Source organism: Pipistrellus kuhlii, unplaced genomic scaffold (assembly GCF_014108245.1).
Source record: "Pipistrellus kuhlii isolate mPipKuh1 unplaced genomic scaffold, mPipKuh1.p scaffold_m20_p_16, whole genome shotgun sequence".
Lineage (NCBI taxonomy): Eukaryota > Metazoa > Chordata > Mammalia > Chiroptera > Vespertilionidae > Pipistrellus > Pipistrellus kuhlii.
Genome location: NW_023425471.1, coordinates 30,318,749 through 30,336,609, shown reverse-complemented (window position 1 = coordinate 30,336,609; position 17,861 = coordinate 30,318,749). Strand labels below are relative to the sequence as shown.

The following is a 17,861-nucleotide window of genomic DNA, read 5'->3' as shown; positions in this document are numbered from 1 at the left end:
CCACTTGTATATATCTTTTTTCCCCAATGTTTTGTAGTTTTCCTAATACAGGTCTTTTACCTCCTTGGTTAAGTTTATTCCTAAATATCTAATTTTGTTGTTGTTGCTGCAATGGTAAATGGGGTTGTTTGTTTGTTTTCCCTTTCTGAGAGTTCATTTTTGGTGTATAAAAATGCCATAGATTTCTGGGTGTTAATTGTATATACCGTTAAGTTGCCAAATTCATTTATTAAATCTAGTAGTTTTCTGATGGTCTTTAGAGTTTTCTATGGACAGTACGTCATCTGTGAATGGTGACAGTTTTATTTCCTCCTTTCCAATTTGGATGCCTTTTATTTCTTCTTATCTTGTCGCAATGGCTAGCACTTCTAGTACTATGTCAAACATGAGTGGTGAAAGTGGGTATCCCTGTCTTGTTCCTTTTCTTATGGGAGTATTAAGTTTTAATATTAAAATTCTTATATATTAATAAGGAAAAGTGGAAAAGGGGAAAAGGCAGTTCATAGAAAGAGAAATACAAATGATTAACAAACCTATGAGATGATGTTTAATGTAATTTTTAATTAAAGAAACCTAATTTTTGGAGCATAATACTGTATAAATAAGTAAATTTAAGAGGTAAAAGTTGGCAACATGGATAAAATGAACATCCACTTTGACCCAGTGATCTCACTTCTAGGAATTAAACCTAAGGAAATAATGCCATAGTTGTCAACATTTATCCATATGAAGGTTTCCACTGTAATATTTTTTTGTAATAGACAAAACTTAGGAAGAGGCAAAATATTGATCAGTAATACATTGATTACATTTTTGGTAAATCCACACTATAGACTAGCAGTTTATCTGATAAAGCAATGTATACAATATATTAGGTGAAAAATAGTGTTCAGAATGATATGCATAGTATGATCCCAAATAATATATGTTCACATATAATGTATGTACATATGAATTTTTGTTGATGTACTGTATATAAAACAACAATAACGCCTGGAAATAGTTCATTGAAAAGTTAGTAGTGGTTTTCACAGGATTTATCCTAGAATTGAGGTAGATGAACTACCATGGTGGTTATCAGAAGGGTGGAGAATTTGAGATATTTTTATTTTATCTCCCTTTTTTTTCCTTTCCTTCATTTCAGCTCAAAATTTCACTTTCTTTCTTCCTCAAGGAAGCCTTCCCTAATTCCCAGGCTCTACCACATTTTTAACTTGTTTCTTCACAGTATTTTTTGTATTAACAGTGTTCCTTCACAGTATTTTTTAGTTTGTCTGTATATGTGATTATTTCATGAAGGTATTGTTTCCACTATGAGAGCAAAGTCAGTGTCTTCTTTTTTTCATCAACATATTCACAATAAGCATAGCACTTATAGCAACTCTCCTTCATCCCTTCTTTCTCCTAATGTTATTATGTGGACATTTGAATTTTGCTCAGTATTATGTAAAGGTCATAAAAGTGCAGCTTTTAGACATCCGCCATAAATCAAACAAACACAGATGGATAAATCAGAATCCAATAGCAAATGTCACACTCACTGGTGAAATATTAAGGGTGTTCCCATTTACTTCAAGAATAAAATTAGGAGGCCCTCAATTGCCATTATTATTCAACATAGTTGCAGAGGTTCTGGTCAATGTGCTATGTCCATAAAATGAAAGAATAAAATATATAAATACTGAAAAAATTAAAAATCATCATTTGTAGACGATTCTCTATGCATACCTACATAAACCAAAGTCATCAACTGAAAAATTATTAGAAAAATTAAGAAAGGTCACTAAAAATAAACATATAAATATTTTTACCAAGACAATCAATAACCTGGTAGAAAATATAATCATAAAAGAAATGTCATCCCCCAAAGCAACAAAACAATAACATACCTGGGAATAAGCTTAACAATAAGTATGACTTCCCTGAATAAACATATAATTTATTGACGATCATAATGACAACATGAATAGAAAGACTCAATTTTTAAAGATGTCACTTCTCAAGTTAAAATGTATATTCATTGCACTTTAGTCACTAGCTGTCAACCATTCTGTTCTGCAGTGTTGTTCATCTTGGAACTTGACACACTTCCACATTCTACTTTATACTTTTCTGCAATGTTCATACATTTAAAAAAATATGGAGTGTGGGGAGATGAGAGGGACACACACACACACACACACACACACACACACACACACAGAGATTTGAGAGATTTCTTTTGAGGGAACTTACCTTTTTTCCCCTAGTAAAGTTGTTCTGAATTATTTTTTTAGTCACAGATGTCTGTGAGAATCTGATGAGACCTACAAACCTTCTCCCCACTAAAATGAACATGCATAATTTTGATAAAATTTTCACAGAGTTAGCCAGTTGAGAATGCCTACTCTAGGTTTATCAGTATGGTGAGGAGGTGAGTCCATTAGTTGAGGGGGCACCAAGTTGGGGGTGGACTGCAGCACATGACCCTACATCAAGGCTAGGTTCTTTCTGAGGACCCTGAAGTGAGGAGCCTATATGGCAGAGGCCCAGCAGGCTGAACCTCTCAGGCCAGGGGGCATGAGCAGACTTGGGTGTTGTGAATGAGGCCACAGCAGGCAGACTTGTATGCTTCCCCCAGAAATCACTTCTCTAGGTTTTATGGAAACCCACAGCTGCAGGGGGATGTGACCAACAATCCCTCCTATGCATCCCTGAGTTACCTCTGTGGGAACTGAAGGGAGGGAAGAAGGCAAATACATTTACTCAGGTCAGATTGGTCATCTGAGTAAAGGTGGCATTTACCACCTTGGTCACCTGTCCATGTATACTTTTAGACTGAGCAACAGAGTCATTTGCCTGACTGCAGGGGATGAGAAGCTATGGAATATGGGAGAAGATCAGAGGACAACACCTTTATCCCTTACCTCTTGACAAGGCAGGGAGGAAGGGACCAGTTCTGCATCCCTTACACTCTCACCTGTATCCACCTTAGTAGACTTGAATCCAATCCAGAGGCAGGTGTTCAGAACAGCCATCAAATCATAAGTGGTTCACACAGCAGTCAACCAAGACTCTGGGACACTAAATGCATGTCTTTTTTAAATCAAACAAGACAGGATTGTGCTGCCTTTGTTTTATCAATTTGCAAGTTGATCCAAAAATAGAAAAAGTAATAAATCATTTGCATAAAATGGGAAGAATCAAAGGACTAGTCCTCTCCTTGTGGACTAATTAATAAATCATGTGAAAATTCCCATTATAAATTTTAAAACAGGTTAATACGTTTCAAAAGTTCCTATTTGGCTATAACTGATAGAAACAGTTTCCTTGTGTTATAAATAAATGTAATGAAATTAATGAGACCTTCTGGCCTCCCACTTAAATTATTTTTCACTCAAATGAAAATAGCATCATTTTATTTTTTCAATATAAAAGTAACAGTATTGATTTTTTAAAAAATGAACAGAAAAGTTTAAGGAAGTAAAACACTCCCATTACTTATATCCTTTTCAGAGATCTTTCCTCCCTTTTGTATAGGGGTGCAGGAGAAAAGCTGGATCCTCATGGCTGAGGGTGGGTGATGAATGGAGAGATGGTTGGACAGGGATAAGGGGGAAAATTATTCCTCAAAGAGGAAGAAAAGATCAATGAACTAGGGAACAGATGCAGTCTCTTCCTGTAAATTAAAGAAAGGCAAATTCCAACCACAAGGAGAAGCTATTCCTGGTTTCTAGGATTGGCAGAGGAAAATTGAGTGGCAGGACCTGATACGGTCAGGGAAGGAAAGGGGTGGGCCAGCCCGCACTGCCTGCTGGTGGGAGTGGTAATAAGGGTCTTGAGCTCACAGATGACGTGGCCCTCACGTGAGCAGAAGCTTACGCATTTAGACGTCCTTCTAATCTTCGTCTTTGTTTGGTCGCTTGCCATCTGCCTATTCCCATCGTGCGGGCGGGCCTGTGGCTAGGGAAGGAGGAGGAGGTAACTGACTAGATCCCTTCAGGTCTATGCGGATGGTCGCTGCCCGGGGGATCCCTGCGGTGTGGGTTGAGGAGGGTGGATTCCACCGGAAGGGGACCTGTGTGCTTTCTAACACCCTGCCCTTCCAAGAACGAAAATGAGACCCCAGCGCAGGAGGGGTCTGCCCATCACGCACTCAGTCCCAGAGAACATCCAGGGCCTTGAATCGGGAAGGGCAGTGTATTAGAATTCCGGGCCTTCTACCAATCTAGGACTTGGGGCTGTGGGTTTGTCTGACCATTTGTCTTTTCGCGTGTCTTTCAGCAGGGCGCGTGCCACTGGGAGCAAAGGAACAAAGAATCTGCCCGGAATTCCTGCATGTCAGTGTAAAGGGGATTGCCCCGGCGCCCACAAGAAGAGCGGGGATGGCCGAGGTCCTCCCTTATCTCGGGCCCATTACTGACTCTCCAGCTATCTTCCTGCTATTATATATATATAGAGAGAGAGAGAGAGAGAGAGAGAGAGAGAAAAGGATGTGACAGCCTATCGTAAAAATTGGTGCCTTCAGGGGGGAGGGGTGGAAATGCGTCAGGGAGGGGAATGGTCTTTCCGCCCGCTTTCCATACTTCCTCCTCCCCCTCCTTCCAGTGGTTTCAAAGGGGTGTGGTTTTTGTTTTGTTTTGTTTTTTTGAAAATGGCCATCCGCTAGGGGTAGAGCGGTGGGCTGGGGCAGGGCTTGGATGGACGTCATGCAGGATGTCCGAGGGGTCCTGAGAAGGGGGGTAGGATGAGAACAAAAACAATTAAAACCTGTTTGACTACCAGGACCTTGAATTCGCACTGGGACTTTCTGAAGTGCTGTTCTGTCCGCTAGCCTTCCTTCTCGGCCAAGTCACCTGAAGGCCAATCCGACCCAAGAGCAGGAAGAAGAGGAATATTGTCCAGAAACAAGTAGGTCAGAGGGAGGATGCTGGAGTTGTTTGAGGGCCCTTGGGGTGGAGACTACAAACTCCAGTGGGCCTCCTCTACATCCCCCTCCTTTCCTCCTCTTTATACCATTTCGGAGCTTACAAAAGAAAGTTCTCCGCTGTTATAAAACTGGGAAAGAAGTGGCTGGAAGCAGGGAGGGTGTCATAAGAATTCTGGGGTGGGGGTAGGGAAGACCTTTTTCCAAATTACTTTTTGGAGTACAAAAAGTAATTGGTATTGGTCTGCCCATCACGCACTCAGTCCCAGAGTTGTCCATCCTTAGGTTTGGTGGAGGCAGAAACTGAGTTGAGGGATGAAGTAAATTCCTCTGGAACAGTGGAAGTTGGTATAATGGGTTGAGTAGGAGTGTCTTGGTACCTTTAAGATAATGGGGGTGGCGGAGGCAAGGGTGAAATTCCAGACTTTTGTTCATTTTACCCCTCTCTGGCTTCTAGATGTTCTCAGTCCACCCCCATTGATTTTGTTAGGGAAGGGAATGTGTGGTATCACCTTTAGAGGAAGTTGGGGTGGGGGTGGGGTGGGGTAGAGGATTGGAGGAGATCAGAGATCAGAGGAGGTGAGCTAATTAATTTCAAAGGACTGTGAGGAGAGGGGCATAACTAGGTGGGAAATACTGGTCTACTCTGACTAGGGCCAGGGATTCCAGATGACCTGGGTGAAGTCATCTGCACCATAAGCTCTCAGCAATCCTCTCCCCATCCCTTATGTATGTATGTTTGCAGAATACAGTGCACTTCCAGGCAAGAAGGAAAAGGAAGAAACTGTCTGAACCTGTGTGGGTATATGTGGAAGTACCACTACTCCCCAGGACATCTGGAAGGGCAGAAGAGGTAGGGAACTGATTAGATACCTTAAATTAAGTGAACTGGGGTAAGGTAAATTGACCATGAGGTTGGAGAATCTGGAGGTGGGGAAATTTTTCAAAATTAACTTCCCTGTGTAGGAAAGGGATCAGCGATCTAGTCCTAAGACCCTGTTATGTCCCCGTTCCTTTGTCTGCCCCCAATTTAGTCTGTCTGCATGCAAAGACACAAAAGGAGGAGATTGAAGCCTCAAGTCTTTCCTTCTTTCCTAGGTGCTGTGGTATCTGCAGTTGCTGAAGAACCTGACAACTGTAGCTAAAGATTCCATCCAGGCTTCAGATAATTCTGAGCCACAGCAAGCCTGCTCTGCCTGGGTTAAAAATTTGGCCCAGACATTAGCCCCAGTATGGGTCGAACTCGGGAGGCTGGCTGTGTGGCTGCTGGTGTGGTGATCGGGGCTGGCGCCTGCTACTGCGTATACAGACTGACCTGGGGAAGAGATGACAACGAGAAAATCTGGGACTACAATGATGATGACGAAGATGGGGAATCTAGTGATATTACAGAAATTGGGGTGGAGGCTGGGAAAGCAGCTAATACTGCAGTGGGGGGCAGAGCTAGATTTCAGGGTGACTCAAAGGCCAAAGTTAAAGTGGGCAAGGAACTCAAGAGTGGTCCAGATATAAAAATGGAAGCCCACTCAGGAACCCAGAGAGGAAGTGGCCTAGAGGCCAAGGCCAAGGCCCTTTTCAGCACACTGAAGGAACAGGCAAGTGCAAAGGCAGGCAAAGGGGCCAGGTTGGGTACCATCTCTGGGAGCAGGACTCTTGCATCGAGTTTACCCTGCCCAGGAGGCAGGGGTGGAGGCTGCCACCCCACCAGGAGTGGAGCTAGGGCTAGGAGCAGGGCAAGTGGAAAGTCCAAGGGAAAGGTCGAAGCCAAGCGCACCAGAACTCCAGCTACAACATGGCCTGTTCACAGGGGCAAGTTCAACTTTCCCTATAAAATTGATGATATTTTAGGTGCTACAGACCTTCAAAAGGTCCTTGACATCCTGGAAAGAACAAGTGATCCTTTTATTCAAGAAGTAGCCTTGGTCACTCTCGGTAACAATGCAGCATATTCATTTAATCAAAATGCCATTCGTGAATTGGGTGGTCTCCCAATTATTGCAAAACTGATAAAAACGAAAGATCCCATTATTAGAGAAAAGGCTTACAATGCTCTTAATAACTTGAGTGTGAATGCTGAAAATCAGGGCAAGATTAAGGCATATATCAGTCAAGTGTGTGATGACACTATGATTTGTTGCTTGGACTCAGCTGTGCAGATGGCTGGACTAAGACTGTTAACCAACATGACAGTTACTAATCATTACCAACATTTGCTTTCCTATTCTTTTCCAGACTTTTTTGCTTTGTTATTCCTGGGAAATTACTTCACCAAGATTCAGATTATGAAACTACTTATAAACTTTACTGAAAATCCAGCCATGACAAGAGAGCTGGTCAGTTGTAAAGTACCATCAGAATTGATTTTCCTCTTTAATAAAGAATGGGACAGAGAGATTCTTCTTAATATCCTAACCTTATTTGAGAATATAAATGATAACATAAAAAATGAAGGGCTTGCATTATCCAGGAAAGAGTTTAGCAGAAGTTCACTTTTTTTCTTATTTAAAGAATCTGGGGTGTGTGTTAAAAAAATTAAAGCATTAGCAAATCACAGTGATCTGGTGGTGAAAGTAAAAGTTCTCAAAGTACTGACCAAACTCTAATCAGGGGTCTGTCTCAAATAATATAGAGATATGTTTTTTAAGTTTGCACTTGGGAAAAATACATTTTGTAAATTCTTTGTTTTCACTGTGATTATATGGCATAGAGATACTTTCAGCTGCTATTTTGGAATAATGAATATCACAGATCAATAGTAATGCTGGCTGTGATGGTTGGTTTTAGGCTGGACCATTTTAAGGATGCCAAATGAATACTAAAGCTTGTAAAAACAAAGCACTTAGTGGATTCCATCTTGCTACCTAGATTGAGATATTTTTACTCTTTACCTAAACTGACAGCAAACTAATCATAAATAACCTACACTTTTGTATTGGTTTATATTTGTTAATCTTTAGACTTGTGTTTTATCAATAAAGTTATGTGTTTTAACCAGCAAAAAAAATTATCATGTTCTTAAGTTTATTGTGTGTTTGAGAAGGCAAGATGAATGGAAACAAAAAGTTATTAACAAAACTTTTTGAGCCATTCATCATGGCCAGCTGCTTCCTATTAGTGCTTAGACGTGGCAGAAAGTTTTGCAGGTAACAGAGCGTAGGAAGTTTTACAGAAGAGAGGATGCTTAAGTAAGGTGGGCTTGAAGGATAGGATAAAAACAGGACAGAAGGGTGTTGGAGGACGAAGGAATGGTGGGAAGAAATGCATGGAGGTGGGAATCCTGCTCCAAAGAGGAGGCTGGCCTGTCTGAGTACAAAGTGTGGAAAAGGGAGGGGTGAGAAATATAGTTGAGCATTTGGAGCGAGTCGCATTCGTGGAAGGTCCCTGATGGCTTCACTGAGGTGTTTGCAGATTACTCCATCCAATCCTGGATGACACGAAAGCTTTTCATGACCCTGGGAATGACAGGGTGAAAGGAAAATAATGTGGCTGTTTTGGAACAGGATGGGTCTGAGTTGGGGAGGGCACAGGAGTGGCCACTGAAATTGGAACACCAGTTAGGAAGTTCCCACCATAGTCCAAGTACAAGATGATAAAAGTCTGAAATGTCACTGTTGGTCATGGGAATGATGAGAGGCAGCAAGTGAGAGACTCTTTGAATGAAGAAGTGTTGGGACCTATTCTGGGGACTACAGTGAGGGACAATTTCATTTTAGAGGTCTTGAGGCATTTGATATGAAAATACACCCTTTCTTGACCAATTCTGTTTGTGTGTGTGTGTGTGTGTGTGTGTGTGTGTGTGTAAGTGAATATATTAATTACTATTTTGCCCCTCTTTTTCTTTTTTGGAAGGGAGGTAGGTAGAGGGAGAGAAAGGAGAATCGATGTGAGAGAGACACATCAATCCAGTGCCTCCCTGACGGGCCAGGGATGGAACCTGCAACCCTGGTACAAGCACTTGGCAGGGAATCGAACCAGAGACCGTTTGGTACAAGGGCAGGCACTCTAAGCACTGAGCAAGGATTAGTTACTATTTTGAAATAAGAAACTGTAATAGAAGAAATAATAATTTTTAGTGCTTTTATCAGATTTCTTTTGTAAGGTTGGTTGAGGCCTTTATGGAACCATCCAGAGAGCTGTTGGCATTCATATTGAAGATTATCTACTTCTCTCCCAACCTAGAGAGTGGTAGGGTGTGGAGGGAGGGGCACCCTCCAAGTGTGCTGGTGGAGCATACACTGGTACAAGGTCCACTTGGACACATGTTTCAGAAACCCTCAAGATGTACATGCTCTTTAACCCAGTAATTCCACTGGTTGATATTTATTCTTAGAATTACATCTTTGCTCTCAAAGGGAAAGGATGCAGAAAAATACATTTGAAGAATCTCACCCACTTTATCTGGTTGACCAAGCACACTAGCAGCCCTACCAAAATGAAGAAATGTTACAGAATCTTCCCCTTGATGGTACTGCAGCCGGTGCTGTTGTAAACCTGGTCTATGCCCTCTGCAGGCCTCCTAAGGCCTGGCTGCTCAGAGGCCTGTCAGTCACCTGGAGTCACCGGGTGTGTTCCACTGTGTGAAGACCTTTAGATCAGAGTAACTTCTTTATGCAATCCTCTGAATCACAGGTTTGGAATAAAGTATTATTTCCAATGTCATTATAAAAAGAAATTTATCCTTAGAAAATAACCAAATAATTGGCTCGTATAAAAGCGTGAAGTATGAAAAATTGTGAATGAGCCAAGTGTCTCCAAAGAGGCACTTGGTTAAACAAATTTGGATATGTCTACACATTGAAACATTGTGCGGCTCTTGAAACATTGATGAACATTTAGTCTCATTTACCGGTACGTGGAAAAAATTCACTGTATAATGTTTTTTTCTTTTAATTCTCGTCTGAGAAATGAGGATTTTTTCCCCCATTGATTTTTAGAGAGAGTGGAAGGGAAGTGGGGGAGAGAGGGAGGGAGAGAGTGAGGAAGAGAGAGAAAGAGAAATATCCATGTGACAGAGACACATCGAATGGTTGCCTCACACTCAGGGAATGGACCTGCAATCCAGGTATGTGCCCTATACTGCAACCAATTAGAGACCCTCTGGTGCCCAGGCTGACACTCTAACTACTGAGCAATGCTGGCCAGGACTTAGTCTATAATCTTAAGTGGAAAAGCCAGTTAATGACTCTATACATAGTATATATTTTAAGGAATATAAAACATTTACATGCATTAAAACTTCTGAAAGGCTATATACTAAAGAATGATTATAAGTAATGGGATAATGCATGAATTTAATATTCTAATCTTTTCCCTCATTTCTATTTTCTCATCTGTAATATATAGAATATCCCCCAAAATGTATACATACTTTAACAGCTGATAATTCATTCAATTTTGAAAATTAACTCTATGTTAATAAACACTGACTTTATAATCATTCAAGGTATGTATTGTATACATTTTTGAGATACTCTGTATGTTGACTTTTTGGTATAATTGTTAGGAAAGAAAAATGTTACATTCCAACCAAGGTTGCACAAGAATTCCCTTTCCCCATATCCAAGCCAATACTTGTTATTTCTTTCCTTATTTTTAAAAAATATATTTTTATTTATTTCAGAGAGGAAGGGAGAGGGAGAGAGTGATAGAAACATCAATTATGAGAGAGAATACTGGGGATCAAGCCTGCAACTTGGGCATATGCCCTGACGGGGAATTGAATGGTGACCTCCTGGTTCATAGGCTGACACTCAACCACTAAGCCGCACCAGCCAGGCTCTTGCCTTCTTGATGATACCCATCATAAAAGGTGTGAGGTGATATTTTATTATGGTTTCAATTTGAATTTTCCTGGTGATTAGTAATGTTGAGCACCTTCTTGTATACCCGTTGGCCTCATGGAATTGAATAAATAAACTGTTAAAATAAATCCTCTGAGAAATAGGGTGTTTGTTTACCTCTAAGAACTGGAAATGCTTCTTCAATGCAATCACATCAATTTTTACAACATTCCTGATGCCTGGCTGATGTTACTGTGGTTTAGACATGAAGCTATCAGAAATAACCAGTGGTAACATTTTGGCAAACATCATTCCAGAAAACGTCTTATACACAGAAAAACATGTACAAATATATATTTTAAAGCCAGTATTTAAAAAAAATGAGCAGATGCAATACATAAATATTTAAAATTTCTCTTTATGTTTTATTTCATGAAACCTGCTTTCTTGTGGTTCTGAGAAAGATGATAGATATTAGTAGCTGAAATGTGCGGAAATGAAGAGATGGGCTATCTCCCTGTTTTCTAGGAGAAGTCAAAGAAGTATAAATAGAAATGGTTACTCCAGGAAATTAGAGGAAGGCAAATTTCAGCAAAATGAAAATGCATCATTTTGGGTTTCTAGCACTGGCATAAAAAAAACACGAATGACTGGTCTGTTGCGCTAGGGAGAAGGGAGAGACGCTGGTACATTTTTGCATCACGGCTAGAGGGAGGGAAACTTGGGGACCATGGCCTATTGATAACATGTATCTCAGGTGGCCAAGAATTGTGGAGAGGTTTTATTTTATTAGGTTGTGTTTTTTTGTTTTGTTTTATTTTGTTTTGTTTTGTTTTGTTTTCGGTCCAGCCATCAGCTCCTTATTGACCTTAGAGAGATGTGTTTGTAGCCAAGTAAAAAAGGAAAACATTGTTCTGGTTGTGTGCAATTTGGTGTGAGAGTGAACATTGCTCTCAGTGTGGGGTAAGGGTGGGGTTGGGAGCAGGGGCTTGAGGGGGCAGAGTCAGCTTTCCCTACACATGCAGGCTTCCCACCAGCTCATCTTAGTTTTCTAAATGGATTAGGGGGAGAGCTAATGTTGGGATCTGGGAGTGAGAGGTGAGAATCCTTTAACAGAGTCCTGAGTCAGGAAAAGGTAAGAACTTTGACTTTCCACCCAGCACTAAATGTTCACCGGCCAGGAATTTGTTTTTAGTAGAAACTGGTTTCTTCAAGGAAATGTAGGACCTGAATTGGTCACAAGGGGGTAGTAGAGGCAAGCACAAAATCAGAACCCGCTTAGCCACTCCTCTATTTAGAAAAGCCTTAGTTAATGCTAATTATTTGGGGGTAGTGGGAGGAGGTGTAAAAATATCTTTGGGCTAAAAATGAGGGGTGCAACAGAAAAGTGAGGCTTTAAGGGAGGAGATACACATCAAGAGAATGAGTAGGGGCAGGGGAATTGAAAAGATGGGTATTTGGGGGGGGGGGGGGGGGGAGGCAAGGAGGAGTAGTGAAAGTGGATGGAAAGTGTGCCTGAGATAAATGGGAGATATTTGGAGAGAGTGGAAAGGAGGGAGAGAGGGAGGGAGGGACAGAGGGAGAACGAGAGAGAGAGAGAGAGAGAGAGAGAGAGAGAGAGAGAGAGAGAGAGAGAGAGAGAGAGAGAGATTAATTGGTTGCTTTGTACATGTGCCCCTACCCACCCAAGATCAAGCCTGCAACTGAAGTACGTGACCTTGACTGGAATCAAACATAAGACCCTTCAGTTCGAAGGCCAATGCTCTGTCCACTTAGCTAAACCAGCCAGGGCATAAATGGGAGATATTTGAAAACTAGAGTTCTCACTCTAAAGAGAGGGGACATATGTACTTCTCCCAATGCCCATTCTCTCTTGTCTGTCTACCAGTAGACATAGTTCTAGACAAGGAAGAAAGGAAATTGCTCCACACAGTGCAGTATCCAGGAGGAATGTCTGAGTCAGAATATAGGATCTAGAAGCAAATGAGCTTCTCCCTCTCACAGGCTTTGTTCTCCTCCCCTCTCACTTTGGTGAAGGGAAAAATCAAATGTTATTCTCCTGAGAAAACAGTAGGAACAAGCTTTAAGGTAGGAAAAAAAAAAAAAAACCAGACTAAAAAAGAAATAGAGATATTGATACCCTTGTAACCTGAGTTTTGACATGTCATCTGTGGAGACTCAGATCAAAGCTTTATATGTTTGCATTGCCCCTAGTACCATGTTGGATGGCAGATAGTGCAGTTTGTGTCCAGGAAAAGATGCTCCAATATCTCCTTCCTAGAATATCACAACTAAATGGCCTATTCAAGTGTAGGAACACATTGTGACTTGTCATAGATGTGGGGTATGTTCAAATTAGTTATTTTGTGAAAGCACATCTGGAGGTCAGGGCTAGAAGTTGCTGGTGTTCACCCGCAAATCATGAGAGGGTACAGCCAGAGTAAGAAAAACAAATAAACAAACAAACAAAAAAAACAACCCACAGAGGAATAGGGAGGTTCAGACAGGGTTAAGTATAGGTAAGAGCTCTGAACCTTAGTCAAAGATACCAGAAAAGGCAAGCCCTGGGAATGAGGCTGAAATCAACTGGGGCAATAAGAAATCAAGGCTTCCCCAAAAGGACATGGCCTCAGTAAAGAAGAATCACCATTTGCCTAATGGAAATGATAACTTTTTTGGGAAACTTTAGCAATTTAAAATTTTCAGTTGTGCTGTTGGCCTCTCCAAGGGCCCTTTCATTCAGGGGAAAGTGTTTGCTCAGCCCAAGGATGCTGGTTTTTCATTTGGCCACAATATCAATAGTCATTTGGCCAGCCTCTCCATTGTTGGAAACACGATCCTCACTCCCGAGCCCACTGTTAAGCAGGCTTTATGTGCCCTGGATAATGAGAGTGCCAGTGTGGAAAATCAGGGCCAGATTAAGATGTACATCAGTGAAGTGTGTCAGGAAACTGTGTCACATTGCTGCAACTCATTTCTGCAGCAGGCCAGATTAAATTTGTTAATAAGCATGACAGTTATTAATAACATGCTTGCCAAATCCGTTTCAGACCTGAGGTTTCCTTTGATATCAGAGGGAAGTGGATGTGCTGAGGTTCATGTTTTGAAACCGTTGGTGGGTTTGTCTGAAAAACCATTCTTGGCAGGGGAATTGCTGGGTCCCCAAAAGCTGCTCTCATTCATGTCCCTCTTTATCAGGAATGGAGACAGGCAGGGTCTCCTGGATACCCTGGCCTCTTAAAAGACCATCTCAGACAGAACGGGACCCAATCTGCCCAAAACCCATTTGGTGAACACGCACTCGTGTTCTCATCCAAAGACTCTGCAGTGGGTGCTGTAGAAGATCCTGCCTTAGCCAATCACCACCTCATGGGGTGAAAGTCACTTGCTAAATCAGGGACCACATTCTTATTGGCGGGGCAGGTGTTCCCACTGAGCTTTGAATAACTTCTGGTTTTGCAGTCTACAGGTAAAGTGCATTGTAAGTTACTTCCTTACTTCTTCCTGTGGTAAAGGGCTCATTTCAGCTGCCAGCTGTGGATAAAGCATCATGAAGGGTGCTTGCTATGGTCTCCCTGACTAAGCTCCACTGTTCTCCAGAGACCAGACACATATCGGAGCTTGTGCTGAAAGTGCTTTTGTTGTTGCATAGGTCGAATTCTTTTTTGTTCACTCTTTCTTCTACACCAGCTGATGGATGGTGAACCCATTCATCAGAAAAGTGCACTCCCTTTCTATGTTCTGTACCGACTTAACCTCACCCACCCAAGTCTGCATTTGTATGTTTCATCAATAAACTTGTGTGCTTTGACTGGCGAAAATGAGACATGGTACTTGTCCTTGAGTTGACAGTGTGCATGAAGAGAAAGTCAAAACTACAGGATAAATGCTAACTGGGTCAGGGAGTGGGGAAGGAAGGCGTTTGCTCCGACAAATGCACTCTTATCAGTGCCCACAGGAGGCAGGGGTAGAGATGGGCTGCAGTGTTCAGGAAAACCTCAGCAAGGGCTTGGAGGCTGAGGGAAGGTGAGGGCGTGGAAGGGATTTGGTGGAATTAGGATAAAATGTTGGGAGGACTGAAAGAGACAACGCCTGTGAAGCAGGAGCACTGTGCCTGCACCTGGCACCTGGCACCTGGCACAAAAATCCCTTGATGAAGGTGTCTTTCCTTGACTGCCAGCCAAAGAGGAATGTCAGTATCCTTGGGTTTGTCTGCACGTCCTCGAGGGCCACTGGGCAAGCCATCCCTGCACACTTAACGGATGATTGCTGAGTGTCTACTTTGTGTCACTGTCTTCTGGGAAGCTGCTGTTAAAACTACTTCCAGAACCCCTCCTTTACTTGGGATCCCAAGACCGAATTCCTGGCAGAGTGAGAAGTGTTGGTTTGGTGGAACTACCTTTCTGCACCATCCCTGGTACCTTCAGTGGGATCCAGGCAGAGGAGAGTGGAGTTCTCCACCAACTTCCTGTCGGGGTCATAGGGCAGACACCCAGGGTGCTAAGGATGGCTGTGGCCATTCCATTGATCAAGAGACACATCCTCCCCTCCACCCAAGCTCCCAACACCCCTTGGAGGGAAAGAAGGGCCCAGCCCTAACCACTGAACCACTTCATTGAAATGGGCAACTCATTTCCAGACCCATGTCAATGTGCCTTAGACCCTGTGTCGCCAAAGCCAGGCCCCCTGCATGTTTTGGGTGTGTCAGGCAATGGCCCTGCTCCTCAAAGCTCTGGCCAGCTCAGTGGACAGGAAGCTTCCCTTGGGCAGTAATGCTTCTGTGCCTGCTGCCCTCTCCTGGTCTCCTGGGATAAGGTGACCAGACGTCCTGCTTTTGGTGGGACGGTCCCGATTTTTAACAATTTGTCCCTCATCCCTCGGCGTTTTAAAAAAGTCCCGATTTTTGGAAAGAATGCACGACAAGCTAGGAAATGGCGGGAGAATGGGAAGGGAATATATGGTTTTCGGCGGCCATGTGACTATTTAGCCAGGATATGAGTTTTATATCATTTTTGTTAATTTTATAATGTTAAGCTTTAATAATAACAAATAATTGTTGAGAACCGATTATCGAGAGCTGCTTATCAAAGTACACTACGACGAAAACATTTTGTAACTGTATCTCAGACGATACACATCATACTGCATGCTAGTAAGCTAGTTAAACAAGTGATGTCATTACAAATCAGCTATTCAGATAATTTAGGTAAGTAATTTATTTATTCATTCATTTCACAAATACATAAATATTCTTGAATTTAGCAGACAGTACTCGTATTTCAGAGCATTTAAGGTTGACCAGCCTTCCAGATTCCCTATCCACATCTCTCTATTAGTGGGACAATGATTGGTTGTTGAAAGTGAAGTATCTCCTATCCCCTGCTGCTTGGTGGCAAACTTATTTCCAAACCCATTTAGGACAGATTACTTTCTCCAAATATGACCTGTCTCTGTGACTCCTTATTTGGACCAATCTCTATGCTTCTTCTTACGGGTTTCCTGCTCATGGTGGCTCCCATTGCAAACTTGTACATGCTTCTTATCTTTAAGAAATATACACATTTTGCCCAGTGGGCATGGTTCAGTGGTTGAGCGTCAACCTATGAACCACTAGGTCACAGTTCAATTCCCAGTTCAGGGCATATGCCAAGGTTGCAAACTCAATCCCTGATGTGAGATGTGCAGGAGGCAGCCAATCAATGATTCTCTCTCATCCTTGATATTTCTATATCTCTTTCCCTCTCCCTTCCTCTCTAAAATCAATAAATATATGTATTTTTAAAAAGAAATACACGAATTTGTTAAGAAGGTGGATTTCACGTTGACTGCTCTTATCACAATAATAATAAAAAAGAAACATATACAGTCTCGCCCCATTATGAAATTAGGTGATGTCTAGTGGCTGACTTGAGAATGCAGAATCACAGAGAGTTCCTGGAAAATTAACAGAACAGAATGTCAAGCATAAAATCAATTCACAAATTCATGGAGATGATCTCTGTGAAGGAGTTAGAGCTCAGTATAACTGCCAGGCTCAGTTTGGACAGAGCTTTTAGTCAGAAAGGCAAACAAGTCTATGTTCTCTGCCAGCATTCCTGAACTTTCTTACTAGACAGCACAGGAGGAAAAGTAACACACAGCACAGTTATTTTCTGTCCTGGAAACTGAACTTGTACCTATTAAAAGAAAAATGAGTGACACAAAAGATGCTTAAATCAAACCCGTTGCATCTGTAGTTGTTGACATGGCTTTCTTAATTAATTTTCTTAGCATTCATCACGCTCCATTGTATTTTCCATTTCCTTTGCCTGTCTTCTGAACTACATGATAAGCTCTATGAACACAAGAATGATACCTGTTTTGTTTACCATTTAATCTCCATATGCCTCTCAAATAATTAAGGCTCAGTGTCTACTCCATTTAATTGTCTAGCATTCACTCTGCAATTCTGGTTCTGGATAACAGTTTGTGCTTATCTATATATTTTTGAAAGATTTTCAATAGATATGCATTATGTTTACAAAGAGAAATTTGTTTTAAAAATGTGTTAAACAATCAATATTTACAATATAGTGATAATTAACTTAAAAGTGCAGGTGCATGAAAAGGACCAGAATGTTAGACACTCAGTGTTTTAAGGTCCTTTTCTCAGGTCTCTTCACCTTCTTCATTTTTCAGGAATCTCATCCACTGCTACTGTTTCAATTATCACCCATATGTTAATGACTCACAAGTCTACATATCCTGAGTTCAAGATTAATTTATTTGATGCCTACATATTGCATATCCCACAGGTATTTCATGTTCAAAATCCTGTATTTCTCCCTCATCTTAAATTGTTAACTTGTTTCAAAGTCCCATTGATTTCACTTCATTAATAGGTGTTAATATTTATAAGAACAATACATACACATGACAGCAAATCAATTACTAGAGAGTTTGTGATGAAAAGGAATCATTTTACCTCTTGCTTTTCCCTAAACTCAGTACCACTCTCTAGAGTTCAGAGGCAAGTTTTTTTAACTTTTAAAATGTTAACTCCTTCTCATGCAGTGGTTTTCAACCAGGGGTGCCTTTGCTCCTCCAAGAGCCATTTGTCAGTGTCTGGAGACATTTTTGGTTGTCACAACTGAGGAAAAGTGCACTGTTAGCATCATGTGGACGGAGGCCAGGGG

At 41.6% G+C, this 17,861-nt stretch overlaps 3 protein-coding genes across 5 annotated transcripts in view; all 3 read left to right on the top strand.

Moving 5' to 3' along the window:
• Positions 1-17,861, top strand: part of BEX4 (brain expressed X-linked 4) — a 667,575-nt gene that overhangs the window by 46,588 nt on the left and 603,126 nt on the right. The gene's annotated exons all lie outside the window — the stretch shown is intronic.
• ARMCX1 (armadillo repeat containing X-linked 1) lies at positions 3,829-7,910 on the top strand. Of its 3 annotated transcripts, none has more exons than XM_036439972.2 (5): positions 3,829-3,960; positions 4,264-4,319; positions 4,765-4,890; positions 5,652-5,759; positions 6,005-7,910. In XM_036439972.2, the coding sequence occupies exon 5, from the start codon at positions 6,139-6,141 to the stop codon at positions 7,507-7,509; it is 1,371 nt and encodes a 456-aa protein (XP_036295865.1). In that variant the 5' UTR covers positions 3,829-3,960; positions 4,264-4,319; positions 4,765-4,890; positions 5,652-5,759; positions 6,005-6,138; the 3' UTR covers positions 7,510-7,910. The 3 variants fall into 3 exon arrangements, with proteins under 3 accessions (XP_036295865.1, XP_045438360.1, XP_036295866.1); XM_045582404.1 differs by having other exon boundaries at positions 4,264-4,373; XM_036439973.2 differs by lacking the exon at positions 5,652-5,759.
• Positions 10,952-14,510, top strand: LOC118720248 (protein ARMCX6). The gene is made up of 2 exons (XM_036440129.2): positions 10,952-11,029; positions 13,376-14,510. The coding sequence occupies exons 1-2, from the start codon at positions 10,952-10,954 to the stop codon at positions 13,925-13,927; spliced, it is 630 nt and encodes a 209-aa protein (XP_036296022.1). The 3' UTR covers positions 13,928-14,510.

Excerpts from the sequence above, each read along its gene's own strand:
- ARMCX1 (XM_036439973.2), top strand. The coding sequence starts at position 6,139 with ATGGGTCGAACTCGGGAGGCTGGCTGTGTGGCTGCTGGTGTGGTGATC.
- LOC118720248 (XM_036440129.2), top strand. The coding sequence starts at position 10,952 with ATGAAGCTATCAGAAATAACCAGTGGTAACATTTTGGCAAACATCATT. Across the intron at positions 11,030-13,375 it reads TCTTATACACAGAAAAACAT|CAATTTAAAATTTTCAGTTG; the intron begins GTACAAATATAT and ends GGGAAACTTTAG.